Raw genomic sequence first — 20,379 nt, forward strand, 5'->3', positions numbered from 1 at the left:
AGCTTACTACAATTTTAAAGCTTAAGTGAAACATGTATGATGCTGCCTGTGAGGGTGGGAAATGAATGTAATGTGATAATTGTGGGCAGTTCCATCATAACCTCCCTCCAGCTTTAGACAAATGTCAGTGTTAGACCAGTGGGGTTCTACTGGATGGCAGTTTTGATTTTCATTGTATGTAAAGCTCTACAGATAGAGAAATGAATTGTAGCATTTTTTTTTTGAGCTCTGTTTTGTCATATGGAAGTGTTTGTACTGTAAGACTATTACTGCTTTTCAAATTTTTCATAAATACTTGTGAAGTAATGCAATCAGTTTACTCACTTGCCCTGTCCAATGGTGATTGAAGATAATGAGGTAAAAATGATTTTATTTATTTGGCAGACCCTCCCCAAAAACAAAAACAAACAAACAACTTTGCCTGGGGTGAGTAGGAAGTCCAGTTTTTCCAAAGCTGTAGTGTGTAACACAAATATTTTGTATGTCTGCCTATTGGAAACGTTTTCATTTAAATTTGATTATATAAAAACAATGTTATTGAAGATAGCATTTCACATGAGTTAGTTAAGGAACATATATTACTGTTAAAAAAAAAAGTAGTATTGCAGTATCCATATTCTTTGTCATTCAAGACTGTTTTTCCTGAGGATCTTGAACTATTTAAAGTAACTGTTTTTCAGACTGTATTTACATCCAAAAGGAAGCAAGAGAAGGAAATTTTTTTCAAGTAGAATGTTTGTGGATAAAATAATTGAATATATATATGTAAAATAATTTACATATATATGTACATCCATCTGTCAAATTCATTAGAGCATGATGGTTTGCTAGGGGAGTAGTCAGCATCCTAGTTTCCACATGGAACAAAGTGACAAAATACCTCACAGTTATTTTATCTGTGTATGTCGTAGAGAGAGTGTTTGATCACATGTGCTGCATTGTGAGAATGAGAAATAACAGAATTTATTTTCAACTATCCATAATGTTTTATTTTCTAGCTTTGTGCTTCATAGCGTTCAGTCTGAATGTTTTGAGTCTGTCTGGTTGTTGTTTTGGGTTTTTTTTGGTCATTTTTTCTTCCTGTAGTTACTTGGTTTGAAAGCTGTGGGTAAAATATGCATGGAAATTATCTAAAGTTTTGTTTTATGGTTTTTAATTCTGTTCATTTTGTCTTCTGAAATGTTATTTTATATATCTTTAATTTTAGCCTTTGAAGAAAGGAGAGAAGGAAAAGAAAAAGAGTAATTTGGAACTTTTTAAAGAAGAATTAAAGCAGTAAGTTTGCTACTTTTTACTGTAAACAAACAAAATCCAAGGGTTTTGCCTTGTTTTGCAGACAGTATTTAAGATGATTCTTGCTAAGTTGTTTCCCAAAGAAGGTTTTTATTTTTTTTCCTCCCTCAAATGCTTGTGAAACTAATTAGCTTAAAATAACTTAGGCTTAATTCCTGCCATTGTTAATGGGCTTGGCCTTGGCCGTGGTTGGGTCCATCCTGGAGCTGGCTGGCGTTGGCTTCCTCAGCCATGGGGAAGCTTCTGGCAGCTGCTCACAGGGGCCTGCAGCCCCCACACTAAACCTGCCCAGCAAACCCCAACAGGGCTGCAGCAGAGATTGGTGACAATATGAACTGTCTGTCACTCTGGAAAGGAGGCGCTTTGGCAGTGCTTCTAAACTATATCCAGAGGAAATTGTAGGAAGAGGTTGAGCTTTTGTATAATGCAGAAATAAGTGTTGTAATTCGAGTCTAGAGACTTCAACTTACAGAGTGTTAAAAGCAAGCTGGATAATGCTTGATAAAGCGGATTGTTTCACTTCCAAATGTGTTGTAGTACAACAAAAAGCAGTGCATGTATTGAGTTCAGCTGAGTGCCATATATTTATCCTGATGCCAGAGATGGAAAACAAATGAACCTATGCATTAGAAAGCAGTAGGTACAGCATTCTAAATCCATATGTGGCTTTTGTGAGGAGTGCCTGAGCCTCACTGCTGTGTGTTCCTTAGTTGGCGTCAGTGAGTTGAACTGACAGCCTTGGATTCCTGGGATTCAGTATCTTCATACCAGGATTTAAGACCAGACTGCAGGGAACCAAATAGTTACTTGTGAGTAATGTCCTCAGAGTTAAAAACTGAGCTGAAATCCAGTTTATTCTGGAAATGGTAATGTGGGTGTACCTGTGAGTAAGACTTAGAAAAGCTAGAGGGATAAATAGACATTAAGGAATTGTGTGCATCTTGAAAAGTCACCTGAGTGGTGTGTGAATCTCTGGCAGTTGGATGTGGAATTGGAGTCACTTTTTCAGAGCACAGTTCTTCCAATTTTGTTTGAGAATGAAATACCCTGGCAGTATGAACGAGGAAGCATGCAGCTGGAATAATTCTGGTAAATATATTCCAGTTGATGAAACAGAAGTTCAGACATATTGGCCATTTGGAAGTTCTAACAAACTCATTGTTTCATATTAAAAATTCTCATAATTGCAAAGTTAAATCAAAATTATAGAATAAAAACTTCAGAATGGTTTTAAGTTGTTTCTTACTTTAAACTTGTTTTGTAGAATCCAAGAGGAGCGTGATGAAAGGCACAAAACAAAAGGTAGATTGAGTCGTTTTGAGCCACCCCAGTCTGATTCAGATGGGCAGCGGCGTTCAAGTAAGTAGATGTTATTTTTTATGTTAGTCTGGGCTACAAGATTTGTAGACTAAATAGTACATATTTTTCTTCTCTGTATTCAGTGGATGCTCCTTCAAGAAGAAACAGATCATCTGGTGGTAATACTGATTCTTTTCTTACTCAATTTAATGTTGTCATTTAAATGCATAGCAGGGATTATGACTTCTTTTTATTTTTTTTCCTTTATGTTAGTACTGGATGATTATGCACCAGGGTCACATGATGTTGGAGATCCAAGCACAACAAATTTGTATCTGGGAAACATCAATCCTCAGGTAAGTTTGGAGCCAAGGAGTGCAGTGTTGGCATGTTTGGGCCCAGATGATTTTTTTTGCAATATTCATTGAAATAAATCCTCTGTACATAATGCTGAAAAGTTAAGGTTTAGACTACCAATCTCTACCTCAGTTAAAATTCTTTTTCCATTGATATCCTTAAGCAAGGTGGATCATACCTTAAAAATTTGAGTTTGCCCAGTTAAAAATGTCCTTTTTTAGATTCTTGTTTCTGCAGTACATTACATTGGGGGCTATGAATGAAGTGGTGTTTTTCAAGAAACTAAAAAACCTAAAATTTTGACATTTGGACAATAATACAAACAACTGTCACAGAAATACAGTGGCAAAATGTTAATTTTTACCTCTTTTTCATGTAGATGAATGAAGAGATGTTATGTCAAGAATTTGGCCGCTTTGGACCATTAGCGAGTGTTAAAATCATGTGGCCAAGAACTGATGAAGAAAGAGCCAGAGAAAGAAATTGTGGCTTTGTTGCCTTTATGAACAGGAGAGATGCTGAAAGAGCATTGAAGAATTTAAATGGTAAACAGATTTCTCTGTTCAGGGCTCTTATTATCTTTGCAGACTGTAAGCACATTTTCAGGTTGCTCCATCAGACAAGTGAGATGTATTCTGTAACTCCAGTAGATACCAGGCTGGCAGTAATTTTGGTTTACACTTGACTGTTCTACTGGCAACAGAATGTTATCAAACAATAGTAATTGTGTTTGCAGTGTTGTCATGGGTTGGCACTGGCCAGATGTTAGTGCACCCATGAATATATGTTTTTTCTCTAACAACTCCTGTGGGATGTGATCAGGAACAGAGCAGAGCAGGCTTAAATCTTGAAAACAAAAAAAAAAACCCACCAAAACTTTATTAATTACATAAGAACAGGGACAGAAATACTTTTAAACACACACAAAGACAGAAATAAAAACTTCTTAGAACATTTCTTCTCCCAGTTTCTACCTCCCTACCCATCACCCTTCACAGACCAACCTTTGGGTTTTAGATCAAACAATCACTACTCAAAAACAAACTAATCTTCAATTCAGCAAGGGAGAGAGGAGTCTCTCTCGCACCACAGACTGTTCCTCAGAAAACACGGGTCTATCCCTTATGTGTTTCTATGTCACTCATAGCACCGCCCGGAGAAGTCTGCTAAGGTGACACTCTCTTTTTCCTATGTCCAGCGCTCTCACTGCTGTCTCATAGGCCAAAACTACATACAGGGCTTTTTAAGGATGCTGCATGCCGAGCTCTCCCCTTTTCACCCAGGGGCCGGGGTTCCAGGAGCAGGTCTGCCCTGAGGGCAGAGGGCACCACTTCACCCTCCCCCTCTTTTCTCTGCTCGCTCCACTCTTCAAGTGCCAGTCACTGTAGCAAAAGCAAGGGGCAGCTGCATCTACCTAAAAATGCAGTTTATGTTCAAAAGAGACTCAAGTTCAGTCCATGGCTGACATTATGCAAGAAAAGTCCAGCTCCAAGGCTACTCCTCTCATTCTTCCATCGAATTCCTTCCAATCATGCTTTATCATCTCGGTCCCAGGCCGCTTCCCTCTCTCCGAAAACTACCAGTCATGAGAATCAATGTCTAAGAAAAGTTTCTTTCTGCCAAGCAAGGGTTAACAGTTTCTTCTCAGCAGGGTGCTGCAGACCAGGCTCGGCAACCCCCCACATGGCTGAGCACCTTCTCTCGGAGTTTGGGGGGAGGAGGGGGATGAGCACACACAGAAGGCACTTCTACAGTTTTCCACCCCTCCATCCTGGATGGGGCAGCTCAGTTCCAGTTCTGTCCCCTCTCTTCTTCCCCCCCCCCCTGGGGGGCTCCGGCTTACCTGAGCCGACCACGTCTTTCCCCTCCCCCACCCAGCCTCGTGGCCAGGCGGGGGAAGGAGACCTGAGACATCTCTCTGCTGACACCCGGATCCGAAAAGAGGCCGAGCCCCTCAGACTCCTGCTTTTAACTCTTTGTGTCCTCAGAGGCGTGTCCAAACCTCTAAGTGACTAACCCAGGTGCCAGCAGAAAAGCTGATCACTGATTGGACTGCCCACATCCCCCTGGAGGAATTTACCTCCCCCCCCAACCACGACAAGTGTCCTGGGGGGAAGGACATTGGGGGAAGACTAATAAAACATTTTGTGTAATGGGCCTTCATTTGCTTGTGTTGTAGTCTGATAGATGTAATAACAAGAATCAACAACGTAAGCAAAAGGTAAATGGTTGGCAGGCAAACCTAAATGTTGCACTTACCAAGGATCAATTTATAGCATCATGGTAGTGGAGGTTTTTTCCTTTCACTTTTGCAGGCAAGATGATTATGTCGTTTGAGATGAAGCTGGGCTGGGGCAAAGCTGTACCTATACCACCACACCCAATCTACATTCCGCCCTCCATGATGGAGCACACGCTGCCGCCGCCCCCCTCAGGACTGCCCTTCAACGCCCAGCCTCGGGAGAGGTTGAAGAACCCTAACGCTCCAATGTTACCACCACCAAAAAACAAGGAGGATTTTGAGAAGGTAACTTACAGCACCCTGGGCCGTATCTCATTGTTAAATACTACATCTGTGACAGTATTTCAATGGCTTCATAGATTTGCATTGTTCAGGCTGACTTTGGCAGCCCTTAGTCTGCAAATTCTCTGGCTCCCTGCTGTAGCCCAAGGGAACCTACTTAAAACCTGAAGCTTTGTTTCATATCTGTGTTAGTGGACAGTACATTGGCTATTGGTTAATTTAGTGCTGCTTAAAATCTGGCTATCATTTTCCCCCTCCAGGCTCCCTGGATTTTTTTCTCCTACGTCCCCCCCTTTTCTTGGCTGCCAAATTGCAGTATCTAAATTGTTTTTCTTATAGAAAACCCTACATTTTAATTTGGGTAGCATTATTTTTACCCTAGAAGAGTTGATGTATTTTGTGTAGAAGGTAATTTATCTGGACATTGAGTAAGTATTTTATGCTACTTATGGAGTCAGTTTTCAAACTTTTCATTTTGTGGCATATTAGCTGATAAAAGGGTAAGTATCTTGAAATCACAAACAACTTGATTTACATTTGTAAGAATTTATTGATTCTTTGAATGACACTTTAATGTCAGGGCTGTTTTTTGTAAGACTTGGGAATAAAGTAATACCAACATGATCCAAGTCAAATAGTTTAGCATCTTTTCATAAACTTAAGAACTCCTTTCTTATATATTCAGCATAGTTCCTATTCAGTGCCTCAATGTGCATTCTGACAGGAATGTTCTGATACTTTGCAATTAGTGAACCTTCACGGTTCACTGACACAACCATTTGAATTTTGTGTAATTGCTTAGTTATAACTTCACAGCAGTGATTGCCTGCAAAGTTTGTGATAGATGTGTAGTATTTTCATTGCATATGTATATTTTTGCTTGTTACTTGTTAACAATACTCACATATTCTATGTTTATTATCTGATGTGACTTCATATACAGACTCTGTCGCAAGCCATAGTCAAAGTGGTTATCCCAACAGAAAGGTACATGTTTTTCTTTATTATTACTGATCTAAATATAGAAAATTTCCCCTTCGGAATTTTAAAGAAAAATGGTGATGTTGTGGAAAAGGTAATGGCTTGACTGAGCAATGGTTATTTATGACACTTCAAAAAAATGTATGTGGTTTACAGTCTAACTATTCTTGCCTTATTAACTCTTTTTTTTAAAGTGAGATTAGACTTAAGTAACTACCTTTTGCATTGAATTTGAGCACTAGAGATAGATGCAGGGTAGTTTTGTCAGTGAACACTAAGGTGAAATATTGTCTTACAGACACAGCATAAGTCCTGATGTAAACCTCTGTGTGCTGGGATGCAGTTGTGGGTGGGGTTTTTTGGGGTTTTTTTCTGTGGGTGTTTTTTTTTGACCTGTACATTTTATAACCAGTTCTTTTGAAAATCACTTTTGATTTCTGCTAATTTTTAAAATGCAGCAGTTAATAATTTTTGTCACTGAAAGAGATAATTTTGTATTATCGCAAGGATATTTTTCTATTTTGCTCCCCATCACTGTTCCTACCTTCACACTAGTCTAGGTGTACTCTTGCTCAGTTAAGCTAGAGCCTTTTCCCAAACATAGGAACACAACACTGTTTTAAAAGTAAAGAAGCACAAAAGATTACCAAATTCTCTTTGACATTGGCCTTGGTGAGCAACACCAGCTGAACTGTCTGCGGCAGCGGGGGACCAGGAAAACATCATGGGATGGATTGGGAAAGTATACAGTTTTTGACCAGACATTGGTACGATCGGCTCCAATAAATGTGGTTTTATTATAACTGAAAAACCTTTTTTTTTTTGTTGGCCAACTTAAGCTAAATGACATTTTAAAATAATGCACTATTGGTTTTTTACTACACTGTCTTAATTGTCACCAAGTCCCTTTTTTCTTTTTTTTGGCATGGGGGGAGGGGGCAGGAGGAGATTTGTGAAGCTGGTTATAGTGCATTAACAAACTTGTCAGTACATGCTCCAATGTGCTGTATTTTTGATGGAACTTTAGGGCAGTACAATTTTTGTTGGGTAGAGACTTGAATAATTGGGGCGACCAGGAGGAGTCTTGATTTGAGAAACATATTGAGTAGTAGAACAAGTACTTGTAAAACTGTACGGTGCTCACAGAGTAGCTGTCAGAGAAAAAATTTTATTTTTCTATGTCCATTTTATTTACTGTAGCATTGTGAAAGCCAGTATGAACTCATGTTAAATGAATTGTATTTGAAAACACTTCTAATGATTCCTGATGGTTTTGGAAGTTGCCAATGACAACTGCTAAGACCATTCATTACTCAGTGCATCCAATCATGCAAAAATTTTGACTGACTTCAGTGGGATAATACATGTAATGATTCTCTTTTAATTAAAACTTTTCAATACCATTTTTAATATCTCCTACTTAGTGAACAGCAAACCTTGAGTATGTATAATCGTTTTTTCTGAGAAATTCACTTCCAAGTAGTCACATGTTACATACCAAAATGCCTGTAACAACCTCTTCTAGATACAGGATGAGCTGAATCTATTTTCATACATCTCATACATTATCGGAGGTCTACACGAAGCAGATGTTCTTGTTCAAGCATAAGCTGCTGTTACACAACTTGATTTTACTTGAAGAAAACCAGTGATGGTTTGCAGGAAGCCAGAAGTGATCACACTGGATTTGCCTTAAAATAAACAAATGCTGTAATAGCTCAGAGGCTTGAAAACTAATTATAGATTTCTTTCTTGCTGATGTTTTCAAATACAGTTCATATAACAAGAAGAGTCTGGGTGTTTAGACTTTTAGAACACTGCTGTAAATAAAATGGCTACAGAACTGTTGAAACTATGTCCTCTTTGCAATGTTTTTGGAATTATAAAAAACAGACAGGAAAATTGAACTGGTAGCTGTCTGATTTTATCTGTGTAATATTAGAGGCAAATTTAGATTCAATGCTAGATGGTTTAAAAAGAGCACTTGCAGATAGCAGGGATAGCTTTCTATTACTATTCTTTTAAGTTGATTTTTTTTAATCTAGTGCATTATGTCTGTGGCAGAACTTGGAATACTCATAGTAGAAAACAGTCACCTCATTGCTAAGAAGTAATAGAAAATTTTGCAACTTTATAATGTAGCAATTAAGGAATTTCAGTCATCAAAAAAGTGCTATATGGAAATCTAATGAATTACATGTAAAGAACCAATATCCATTTGTTGCATCTAAGAAAGTAAATTTAAAAATGGAAAAATCTGTGGGTTCTTTGGCTTGCATCACATTCAAAGGACACGTGCTGTGAAGCTTTTGCTATATGTAGGTAATCTATTTTTAAAATTCAGGACCCTGTTTCCATAAAGCCCCAAAAGGGTGGAAACTGGCTGCCACTGTTTTTGATAAAGCTTTTATGACTGACTCCTGTTAGCATGCTTAGAAGTGACTCTGCACTGAAAAATGTGCACTTCACATCCACTTTTTGCCTGTCTCAGGATGTAGTGCTGAATGAAGTGATACAGATTTTTATTTTTTTTAATTGTGATTTAGTTCTCTTGGGTGTATGAGGGAGGGAACATGGGATGGTATGACACACAAGGATGGTCAGTTTTGTTCTATGCCAATAGTTAAGTCTTGACCAAAAAGAGACGATCTAAATTTAATAAATACATTGCCCTGTGTGGCCTCAAGAAGGCTATTTGCTTTTCCTTTCATACTTGAATAGTTTGAAAGCTGAATGCAGATTCTATTGAATATTCAGAAGTACGTGTGTTTGATTTTGAGCAAAATATTCAGCCTCTTGTTCCAGTGTAGAACTTCAGCCAACACTTCAGTCTTACTTCTAGACAATGTAGATGAGGGCTTAGGTTTTGATACCTAATTGTACTTTTGTGTTCAGGTGCCCATATTTGTGTATCAGGCTTCTGCTAAGCAAGACATGGAAATTCAGGAAGGAGGTCTCTTAAATTCTTACTGCTAGGCATGGTTTGATTTTTAGAATGCCCGTGTCTGTGATGCAAAGCTATAATATGTTCCATGTTGCCTTATCTTTTATGCAGATTTCTTAACAATACAGCAAAATAATCTCCTGCACAGTTGTAGTATCTTAGGTGGAGTGTAGTTTTATATAGTGTTAGGTCTGAATCAATTTTTCTTTAACTGTGTTGTTGTTGTAGGAATTTGCTCGCTTTGATACATCGAATGATAGAGTTTGTGGTTCGGGAAGGGCCCATGTTCGAAGCCATGATCATGAACAGAGAAATCAACAACCCAATGTTCAGGTGCTTATTCCATTGCTTCACTTGCAGATAACACCAGCTGTTTTCACTGTTGTTAATATTCTGCATTCTTGAAATACTAATAAGGCTGGCTTTTGCTGTATATATCTTTATGTGCAGATGTAAGCTTTACAAATTATACATATGGCTGTAGTATCCTTTTATAAGGAAGGAGGCACTTTTATTCCAGTTGTGACTAATGTGTACATATAAATAAGTAAAATGGCACACCCCTCCATGTAATACATTTTTATAGATATAAATAAATAACATTTAACACATCATCTGGGGGATTCACAATCAGCGGAAGCAGTAGCATACATTTTAAAAAAAGAAAAAAATCCCCCTCTTCCCCCAGACAGACAGACAGACAAACTCAATGGGAAGTCCACTCTTCCTGGAGCCTAGTTTCTAACCTTTAGCAAGAACTGGGCGTAATTTTTCTTCTGTGTCAGTTAAAATAGAATTAAACTTCAGCTGACAGAGGGAAGTTTTGACAATTTCCAGCACTTGTCATTGATAGAATAAAAAAGGACTAGTTTCCAAATTTCTTGTGAAATGCAGTCTCTGATAAAGGGTGTTCAAAGAAGTGCTAAATGACCTTTTAGCAGTATTTTATTTGCAGTAAGTTTAAGGTGCGTCATTATGATTTTCATATGCAAAGTGAGAAAATATGCAGGTCAAAATATCCTTGCCATTAAAAATTGGCTGCTTGTCCCCCACATCCTCTGTCAGATGTTGCCAGTGTTGTGCCAGACAATTTACTGGTGGAAAACTGGCAGTCATTTGGTATATGGGGAGTCACCTCACTGTGCAACTGCAGCCTCCTGCATCACTTGTGCTGAGGTTGCAGTTGCTCCTGCAGTGACTCCTTGCACTGATGATTCTTCTGCTTTGCTGTGAGGTTGCACAGTTGTTCTTTGTGACCCTGTTTGTTCTGCTCTTGAGTTCTGAGCAGTGCCGTGCCTTTGGGGAGCTCTGCTCTGTGCAGCTCGCACGTGTGTGTGGATGAGTGTGTGCAGCAGTTACACATGTTCTGTCTGGCTGTGGGTGTACGTGATTTTAGCTCATTGTGTTCACTCTGCAGTTGGGGTGGGATTCTGAACAGGGTTTTGTTGTTTTTTTTTTTTTAATTGCTTCTTTAAATTTGTGTCGGTTCAAGATTTGTAATATGCTTTGTGTCTTTTCTTTGCTCTTTTGTTTAGGTTTCTGTTTGAAAACCAGACTCCAGCCCATGTGTATTATAGATGGAAGCTTTATTCAATTCTTCAGGCAAGTAGAATTTTAGTGATAATTCATAGCTTCAAGCATAGTGAAGTAAAACAACATCAAAGTAAAAATACTTGTGGTTCAATTTTTGTAGGGGGATGCTCCGACCAAGTGGAGGACGGAAGATTTCCGAATGTTCAAAAATGGATCCTTCTGGAGGCCGCCGCCGTTGAATCCGTACTTGCACGGGATGTCGGAAGAGCAGGAAACGGAGGCGTTTGTGGAGGAGCCCAACAAGAAGGGCGCACTTAAGGAAGAGTATGTACCACCACTGACTGACGGGGCTGCCTTGATTGCTGCTCTGCCTGGCTTTGCCCGCTGTGTTTTTGTGCTTCTCATGTGTCATCCCATGAGTTGTACTTGTCATAGTATTATGTACATGGCTGAGTAAGTGTCTCTTTACCTCAGTGCTTCTGATCAGACTTGTTGCTGAATATGTTCTTCATTTGGTTACATTTGTCATCACTGAACCTTTTATTGCAGTTGTTATTAACCCTTAATTTGAAAAGGATTGGGAAGTTGAGAGTTTTTCCCCATTTTCTGCTGCTGTCTATAGCTGAGGATCTGTAGCATCTTTCTCAACATTGTTACGACCTCACAAACTAAACTGTTGCTGTAATCTTAAACTTCTGGATGCTGTTCATCAGAAGTTAAAATTGGGAGCAGTTGTTCACAAAAGTACTTTCCATTTCATGTTGAAAGTATTAAAATTCGTGGTATTTCAGACAGAGGGACAAACTGGAGGAAATTCTACGTGGATTAACACCTCGGAAGAATGACATTGGAGACGCAATGGTTTTCTGTCTAAATAATGCAGAAGCTGCTGAAGAAATTGTGGACTGCATTACAGAGTCATTGTCCATCCTCAAGACTCCTCTTCCTAAGAAGGTGTGGAGATTTTCTGTAATCTTGTATTTTAGGGGAAGAGCTTGCTTAGCAGCACGTCCATGTAATTAACAAAGATTATTTTGTAAGTTTCACTTAGTGTTGAGGTTTTGTACTAAAAAGTGGACTTGAATTTAAGTATGATCTCCTCCTGTGGAATTTTGTTACATATTTTTTATTCTTTCTGAGTTTGCTTGTAAATAATATTCTGGTTTATTGTGAAATTGAAAACAGTGAAATGATATGTTCAAATGAGGCAATTAAAATGGATTGCCATGATTCTCCTTTGTAATGCATTGGTAATATGTTAGAGTAGTTAATATGCTATAACAGGGGATAATTGCCTCTTAACATGTTTATTAATAATATAGCTGTCCTACACTTAATTCTAGTTAGGTACTTCCAGGTAGCTTAAATTGTCTTGTGTTCTTTCTGTGAAAATGCCTTTATTTTCAGGAGAGTTTAAATTGGAGTTATCTTAATTTCACTGCTTTTTATTGTAGATCGCAAGATTGTATCTAGTGTCAGATGTGTTATACAACTCTTCAGCTAAAGTTGCCAATGCTTCCTATTATAGAAAATTGTAAGTATAATATTTTAGGTGATTGGCAGTTTAAAAAGCCCTCTTATATTCATGTTTGTATGTACATCTCTGGATAAACGTGGCTGTTGGAAATTCCAGACTTTCCTGTGTTACCGCTATTACAGACTGATGGTATTTCTACCTGTTTGCATGAAAATGTGTAAGATGTAGCATGTGGGTAATGCAAAAAATATGTGTGCCCTATGCAAGGGACCACTTGAATGGAACTCTGTAAAGGTGAGAATACCTCTTGTGCATCTTGACAAAAAGAGCCTGTGGATAATATTCAAGATATGGTATAGCAGATAGTTCAAGCAAGGAAGTAAATTTTTGAAACATACTTTTTTTTACTAAAATGGGAGGGGTGTAACTTTCCATGATCTTTGGATAAGGTATAAGGGGATGTTAAGTACTTTATTTCTAAGGTGCTGAGGAGAATTTTAAAAAAGTGTCCAAGGGACAGTATCTTTGTCATATTAAATGTTTGTTCCTAGAGTCACTCTAATGTTAGGGCAGCATGGTGGGAAATACTCAGCATGTTACAAAACAAGGGATTGCACTTGATGTTTCTTGTTGCAGTGTCTCTCTGTTGTCCTGGTTTGGTTTTTGCACATTGTGAGAAGCTCAAGGGAAGCTGGGCAGCTTTTGCTCACTGTGCTTTCATTGAGGGGCTCACTGAATAAATTAGAGTAGAAGTATAACTAAGAATTTTTTAAAAATACAGATTGAATTTTGAGACAATTCTTTCATTCTATTTAAGGTTGTAAAACTCCTTTTATCGTCCTCCAATCTTTCCAGGGTGTATAAAGAGACTGCAGCAGATGTGAAGATCTCCCTTCACAGTTCTGTTGTTGTCCAAGGTGATTTAATACATAGTAATCATATTTGCTTTATAGTTCAGTTCATGGCTACTGTAAGAATCAGAACCTTGTGCTTTTGAGTCCTGTGTCCCAGGTATTTTCATGAATTATGTATGTCCAGAAAACATATATTACAAAGTTTAACTAAAGAAATGTATATGTTTAATTCTAGTTTTGAAACAAAATTATGTCAGATATTCTCTGATCTCAATGCTACTTACCGTACAATACAAGGCCATTTACAGTCTGAAAATTTCAAGGTATGTATTTCATCATTATTTACATGACATAGAAGTCACATAAATAGATGTTCCTGCACAAGAGATTGCATACTATCATAGGTGGCTTAGACATCAAGGTCCCTATTTAGGCTTTAAAAAGAATAATTTTGAAAAAGTTTTCTTTTGCAAGGATAGCCTTGAAACTAAGGAAGCAAATGAGCATCTGCCAGCTGAAGTGTACCAGCAGATGTACAGTTGTGGAGCTGAGAGGATATCTATCTATTACTTGAATTGCAAAAAGGACTTCTAGCTTTCTTACTGTTCTTGGGCCACCTGTATTTCAATTTCAGAAATGAGCTTGTGTGAAGTGCTCGGTGTGGGAAAGAAGCTCCTGGGCAGAACAGCATAAAGTTACTTCTAAATGTGGGGTTTTTTGGTGATGGGGTTTTTTTTTTTGTGTGTGTCAGGCTTTATTTTAGAGTTCTGATAAGCAGTCTGACCGTGGGTACTTGAGAGCGATTTTTGAGGTCAAATGCTCTCTAATTCTCATGCTTGACCTGTTTCCTTCTGTTTTCATGATGCCTCTGCACTTCTTTTTTCTTTTAATTTTTCATTCAGAAGCTTTAAATTCAAAGCTTGCAGGGTAGTTAGTTTGTCTGTATTAAGGTCTTCATCCTAGTTGTCCTCCTTCTGCTCTTATTCATCTAGATTGAGAATCAATTGTAGTTATCTGCTGTTTTAAAACTTAGTTAAATTATATGATAAAGATATTTTTTTTAATATATCTGCATCTTCAGTTACATTTAGTGTGTCAAATTTGAACTGAAACACATCTTTTCAAATATGCTTTTTAAAAAAAAAATTATAAAATTACTTGGTTTGGAAGGGACTTTAAAGATCATCTGTTCCAACCCCCTGCCATGGGCAGGGACACCTTCCACTGTCCCAGGTTGCTCAGAGCTCCATCCAGCCTGGCCTTGGACACCCCGAGGGACAGGGCAGCCACAGCTTCTCTGGGCAGCCTGTGCCAGGGCCTCAGCATCTTCACATCAAAGAATTTCTTGATAATAACTGATCTCAACCAACCCCCTTTCTGCTTAAAGCCATTCCCCTCTTGTCCTGTCACTACCTGCCCTTGTAAGAAATCCTTCTCCAGCTTTCTTTTAGCCCCTTTGAGGTCTGGAAGGGGCTCTAAAGTCTCCCCAGAGCCTTCTCTTCTGCAGGTTGAACAAAATGAAAGTAGGAACACAATTTCAGTTCAATAATATGTATGAGCCAATGCTATTTTTTAGTTATTCTATTTTACAAACAGATATTTTCTCTTAGATTTGGTAGAGGCACTTGCTTTGAACATTGAAGCAGAATGAAATTTACTATCAGGGTAGAAGTGGCAACAGCCAAAGTGGATAATGTAACAGGAATTTAAAGGGAAAATGAAACCCAAGTGAGATTTCTTAAAATGTAGTTCCTATGTACATATTTTTGTAAAATTACTAGTCTTGCCCAGCATGGTACCATTGTAATGTATTTCAGTGTGGAACTACTTAAGAATAGTAGTCTACAGTAGTAGTTCTCTGTGGTTTATTTCCCATCACATACAATTTCTCAAGGCAAATGTTTTAGCATTTATTTTTTTCCTCTTGCTTCTAGCAACGGGTGATGACATGCTTCCGAGCATGGGAAGACTGGGCAATCTATCCAGAACCATTTCTGATCAAACTGCAGAACATTTTCTTGGGACTTGTAAATATCATGGAAGATAAAGAAACAGAGGTAAGTGACCTCAGGAGTGATGCTCTCAGATGGCAGGGAAAAAATGTGTTCATACAAAACAGGACTGGCAAGGACTATTTTGCTCTCTCTTTTAGGGTGAATAAACCTTTCTTTCTTCCAAGTCCTTGCTCCTAAATAGAGGTGTAACATATTTTCAAAAAGCAAATACTGTTTGTTCTGTTCATGTGTTTCTTGCTTGTAGAATAGGTGGTGTGGTGGAGTTACATTGTGAAAATGTTTCATAGCAGCCTAGTAGAGAATGACAGGTATTTCCTTTGTGCTGGAAATACTCTGTAATACCTGTCTGTGAATTCTGTGGGGAGTTTCAGGCATTGTGACTCTGTGGAAAGATGCCTTTCTGAGCAGTGGGAGGTGGGCCTGCAGTATAATTTAACTAAAGCTGATTGCTCAGAGTGGGAGAACTGCGTGAACACACACAGGAAGGACAGAGCCTGTACCTAACAAATTAGAATACACAGCTGTATTCATAATTTGTGTGTTCCTTAAATTGATGTTCTTGCTAAATAGTCCCTTTTTGTCAGTTTTTCATTTTAATGGACTTGGGAAAACTTTCCTATCAAGGAAGTATGATTTATCTGACTCTAATTTACTGATTTTGAGCTAAACCTCAATTTAATAGCTCTTTTGAATAAAGGTATTGGAAAGCTTCCAGTACATTGTGGACAAATTCCAAGTTCTTGTCTATAATTTCTTGTAGAAAGATACTGTTATTTCCTCTACAATAAGCAACTATAATTGTCAGTAAAAATTGTTGAAGTAGATTTTTTTTAGTTTTGGTATTTATAAAAGTGCTTCTTTAAAAAGAAATTATTTAATAATTGGAGAAGTAAAGCAAAGCAATGTGGATTTGTACTTGAAATAATGACATATTGTTTGCTTTCAGGAAGTACCGGATGATCTTGATGGTGCTCCCATTGAGGAAGAGCTTGATGGTGCTCCACTAGAAGATGTGGATGGAATTCCTATTGATGCTGCTCCTATTGATGATCTGGATGGAGTCCCAATTAAATCGCTGGATGATGATCTGGATGGAGTTCCTTGTACGAAATGTTTCAACTTTCAAATTGAATCTTCAGTCTTTGATCTTTTCTTCCTGGGTAGTTTTGAGAAATACAGCCTAGAACTGATCTGGCATGTAGCTTTGTTAAATGTTGATTAATTTCACTGTCTTTAGATAGTAATTGCTTCAGAAACACAGGAGGTGTGTTCCCATGTTATACATGTCAGGATCTAAACCCTGGTTTCTTTACTTTGTAAATACTAAGATTGTATAATCTGTTTCATTATTCTGTTACCTTAGTACTTTTTGGTTTCAACGTCTGAAGAGCTTCCTAAGGTTTTTTTTTTAAATTATTTTTTCTTTAGTGGATACAACTGAAGACTCAAAGAAGAATGAGCCTATATTTAAAGTTGCCCCTTCGAAGTGGGAAGCAGTGGATGAATCAGAACTGGAAGCTCAAGGTTAGTTCTGAAAGTATCTTTTCTGAAGAAAACTGAAAGCCTAATGTCACCTATGTAATGATTATTTTCAGCTGATCTGTGCTAAAATGCTAATAGGATTCATGTTGTAACATAGTAGGATTTTCTGTTGTAACTTGTTCACTGAATTTTAACCAAAAAGGAAAATAGTGTATTCTGTTATGGTTATTCTTCTTCAATAACCTCTCAACCTTTAAAAGTAATTTCCAGTTTATTAAGAATAAATACTGAAAACAACAAAAAAATCTAGGTATGTGACTGGCAGTCTTTTTAAATCTTGGTTTGAAAGATAATATTTTACAAACTGACAAACTGACTTTCCTGCTTTTGAAGGCTTTACTACAATGTGATATGCAGTGTGAGTGAATAGCTCTGTGAATAGTAAATATTCTGATAATGGGCTGGTTTGAATATTTCTGTGAAACAGAAAGTCTGTATTAAGTGCTAGATGCTGGTAAATTTTACCACATTGTAAATCTTACTGTATGGTATATACTATATATATCACTCTTACTGTAATTATATTACAAATACTATCTTGATTAAGTATCTTTTGATTAAGTGGTAGCTTCTTTTGTTGTTGAAATTATCTTGCTGTCTCTTCTAGCTGTTACTACTTCTAAGTGGGAGCTTTTTGACCAACATGAAGAATCCGAGGAGGAGGAAATTCAAAAGTAAATAGTTTTTCATTCTAATGAAAACATACTTATTTTATTCATCTAAGGTTGAGTGTCTTTGGAACTCCTTATAAGACAGATGTGTTATTACATGAGTAGAACAAAAATGAAATTTTGAAAGTAGGAAAATAAGAAAGTGGAGAAAACTCAGGATTTTAGTGCGGCATGCTTTCAGCCCCCATGATTTTTTTTCTAACATGATAAATTACATCTTTTGGTAGAGTTGTTGACTATAATCTTTGAATTTATGCTGATTTGGGACTTCAGCATCAAACAGTAACAGCTAAGGTGATAGTATGGAAATCTTGCTGTCAGGTATATATGAATGAATCTAAACCTCTGCCTCTACTGCTGAGACAAGCACAGTGAGTCGTGTTCTGGGTGTTTCATTGGATGCTGATTGGCTCCATGCCACCAGAAGTTGCTTTTGAGTTGTCTTTTCCTTTGCTCTTCAGGCAGCAGAGAGCATCTGTTAGTTAATGCTGTGAACACTTCCTGCGTTGCATGGAGTCCTGCAGCACTCTAGTGGTCAGCCTGGGAATATAATTGTGGGTATCTGCCATCTCTCAGGTTTATCTCCCAAGAGAAAAAGTAGTAAATATTGTTCTTCTCTTAAACTTAATGTACCTGAAAAGCACCATTACAGAGCTTTGAAGTTCTGCTGAGGGAGTGGATTTCCTTTTGTAGCTGAGGTAGATATGTATTTGATGACTGTAAATTCCATGAATTCTTCTGCACTCTGTTTCTGTGAAAAGGGTAAATTGTGTGAGTAATAAAAACTAACAGTTTCATTAAATGAGAAAGATATGTCTTTCCAGATGGAGACTAATTTGTAGCTGCAGACTTACCTAATCTAACAACAGATTTCAGAACTAGTAACTAATCATATAAACTAAGAGAAGTAGTACATTTCTTATGTACTTAAGATATATGGCATCTTAGTTAATTCTGTATGTTTTCTGTAAAGTCAAGAAGAGGAAAGTGAAGATGAGGACGACACCCAGAGTTCTAAGTCAGAAGAACAACACATGTATTCCAATCCTATTAAAGAGGAAATGCCTGAGTCCAAGTCATCAGTCAAATATTCAGAAATGAGTGAAGAGAAGCGTGCCAAACTCCGAGAGATAGAGGTGAGCTCGGGGTGTTTTGTGCCACCCTTCTGTACCTTTCCAGTTCTCAGCCCATCCTGAGTTCTCTACATAGGATTCACTTTGTACAATATACTTCATTGAGTTCTCTTCGTATGATATTTACTGAAATAATTGTAGTCCTGTTATATAGTGGGCTTTTGTTGTAGTCCGGTGTATTTTTGTAAAGATTTATTTCTTCACACTCTTACCTTGCCTGGTTTTGGCATTTAAAATAATGGGGGAAAAAATGAAAAATAAAGTCAGGGCAATATGTATGTTGAGAATGTCTGTTCCTTTTCAGTGTTCTGTTTCAGTACCATTGTAGATTTAGATTGCTTGAGTGCCCTTACACTTTCCTCCCCTTGGCAAATGAACTTCTGGGATTAACTTGTCGATGTGGCTTTAGTCCTCTACCTTTCTTGTTTTCTCTCTTTCTAGCCTTGAAGTGTCTGTATTTTATTGCATTTAACAGTGTCTCTTTTCACTGTCTCAGCCATCAAACAAAGTAGATACAGCTAACCCTCATAGTCATGGAATTGGAGGTATTTTAGTTGAAACCCTGTGTGCAGTTCATAGGGCTCCCTTGTTCTTCTCGCCTTTCTTCGAGCACAGGTGTTAGTGCAGCTGTTGAGCTTGATCAGCAGAGGTTGTTCTGGCTTTGTTCTGCCTTCTGAGCTTGTGCTTGACTGAGAGGGTAACTAGAACTGGAATTTAGCATGAGCTTTGTGTAGCAGTGAAGTCTTTCTGCCTTCATGCTGCTGTGTAAAATCAGGATTAAAATTGTGTGTGAACTTCCTGGCTTGTATTCAGTATTCAAACCTGGGGGACGTTGAATACCAGAATTCTTGTAGCTTCTGTTCAGTGCACTAAAATGATGTTAAGAAGTTGCTAAATCCTTATTGCAGTTGTAGCATCTCCAAATGACAGGTTATAACCTGGGTGATGTTTTGAAGGTGGAATTGTGGCTGCCTACCTGTTCATGCTATACTGTGCTAGTTGGCTAAAATCAGACATTAGCAAAGCTCTGTAATATTCTTCTAAGTTGTTCAGTCAATAATATTTTAAAATGTCACAAGTGTCGTTTCTCTTAAATATGCCTCCTTTTAACTATTCAGATTTTATTTAAATTAATAGACTATCACTAAGCACTTAGGAATCTCTTGCTTTGCACAGCAGTTTGAAAGTTCATGATACACAGACATTTAAAGGAATAAATTCTGAATGTGAGAAACTGAATGGGATTTATGTCGGACCTGACTCATGGTGGCAGTATTTTTGTAGAAAATACTTGATGTTAGACTAATGAAAGTACAAGTGGAACTCATTTTCATGTTGCTGCAATATTGATTGTAGCAGTTATGGAAAGAGCTCCTTTCAGACTAAGTCTCTGTTTTACAGATGTTATCTTGGCAGTTGTGGAGGCAGATTAGGCAGTGATTTGCTTTAACCATTGTCAGTTTTAAACTGCACAAGTGTTCTAAGTTCTTTCATGAGTGTATTCTGTCAGTAAAAGTTTTAGTCAGAAAAACTCAAGTATTTGAGTTTTTCAGGCGCGTGCTTGCATTTTATTCTTTTTGGTAAGTAAATTCTCATTTTGGTTTTAGACTTTTGAAATTGCCAGGAGAAAAATCTTTTGAGAACATTTCAGACACCCTGTAGGAGTACTTACAATTTTCCTCAAGTTTGCTATTGACAGCAAAGTACTCCATGTACTACTTCAAAGCATTCACATTCATGGTTTCTTCTTAGTATG

At 37.7% G+C, this 20,379-nt stretch overlaps 1 protein-coding gene across 5 annotated transcripts in view; it reads left to right on the forward strand.

Annotated features, from left to right (window-relative positions):
• Window positions 1-20,379, forward strand: part of U2SURP (U2 snRNP associated SURP domain containing) — a 38,815-nt gene that overhangs the window by 13,576 nt on the left and 4,860 nt on the right. For 3 of the 5 annotated variants that reach the window (XM_063408754.1, XM_063408755.1, XM_063408751.1), the window contains exons 6-23: window positions 1,208-1,275; window positions 2,558-2,652; window positions 2,736-2,771; window positions 2,866-2,948; window positions 3,329-3,494; window positions 5,265-5,476; window positions 6,417-6,460; window positions 9,627-9,731; window positions 10,934-11,000; window positions 11,092-11,255; window positions 11,723-11,885; window positions 12,386-12,465; window positions 13,498-13,585; window positions 15,197-15,319; window positions 16,224-16,380; window positions 16,706-16,801; window positions 17,427-17,493; window positions 18,464-18,626. In XM_063408754.1, the coding sequence (XP_063264824.1) occupies window positions 1,208-1,275; window positions 2,558-2,652; window positions 2,736-2,771; window positions 2,866-2,948; window positions 3,329-3,494; window positions 5,265-5,476; window positions 6,417-6,460; window positions 9,627-9,731; window positions 10,934-11,000; window positions 11,092-11,255; window positions 11,723-11,885; window positions 12,386-12,465; window positions 13,498-13,585; window positions 15,197-15,319; window positions 16,224-16,380; window positions 16,706-16,801; window positions 17,427-17,493; window positions 18,464-18,626 (1,977 nt within the window). Of the gene's footprint in view, window positions 1-1,207; window positions 1,276-2,557; window positions 2,653-2,735; window positions 2,772-2,865; window positions 2,949-3,328; window positions 3,495-5,264; window positions 5,477-6,416; window positions 6,461-9,626; window positions 9,732-10,933; window positions 11,001-11,091; window positions 11,256-11,722; window positions 11,886-12,385; window positions 12,466-13,497; window positions 13,586-15,196; window positions 15,320-16,223; window positions 16,381-16,705; window positions 16,802-17,426; window positions 17,494-18,463; window positions 18,627-20,379 lie in introns of those variants that run through there. The other 2 variants (XM_063408752.1, XM_063408756.1) reach the window with 2 other exon arrangements.

Source organism: Prinia subflava, chromosome 11 (genome assembly GCF_021018805.1).
Source record: "Prinia subflava isolate CZ2003 ecotype Zambia chromosome 11, Cam_Psub_1.2, whole genome shotgun sequence".
Classification (NCBI taxonomy): Eukaryota; Metazoa; Chordata; class Aves; order Passeriformes; family Cisticolidae; genus Prinia; species Prinia subflava.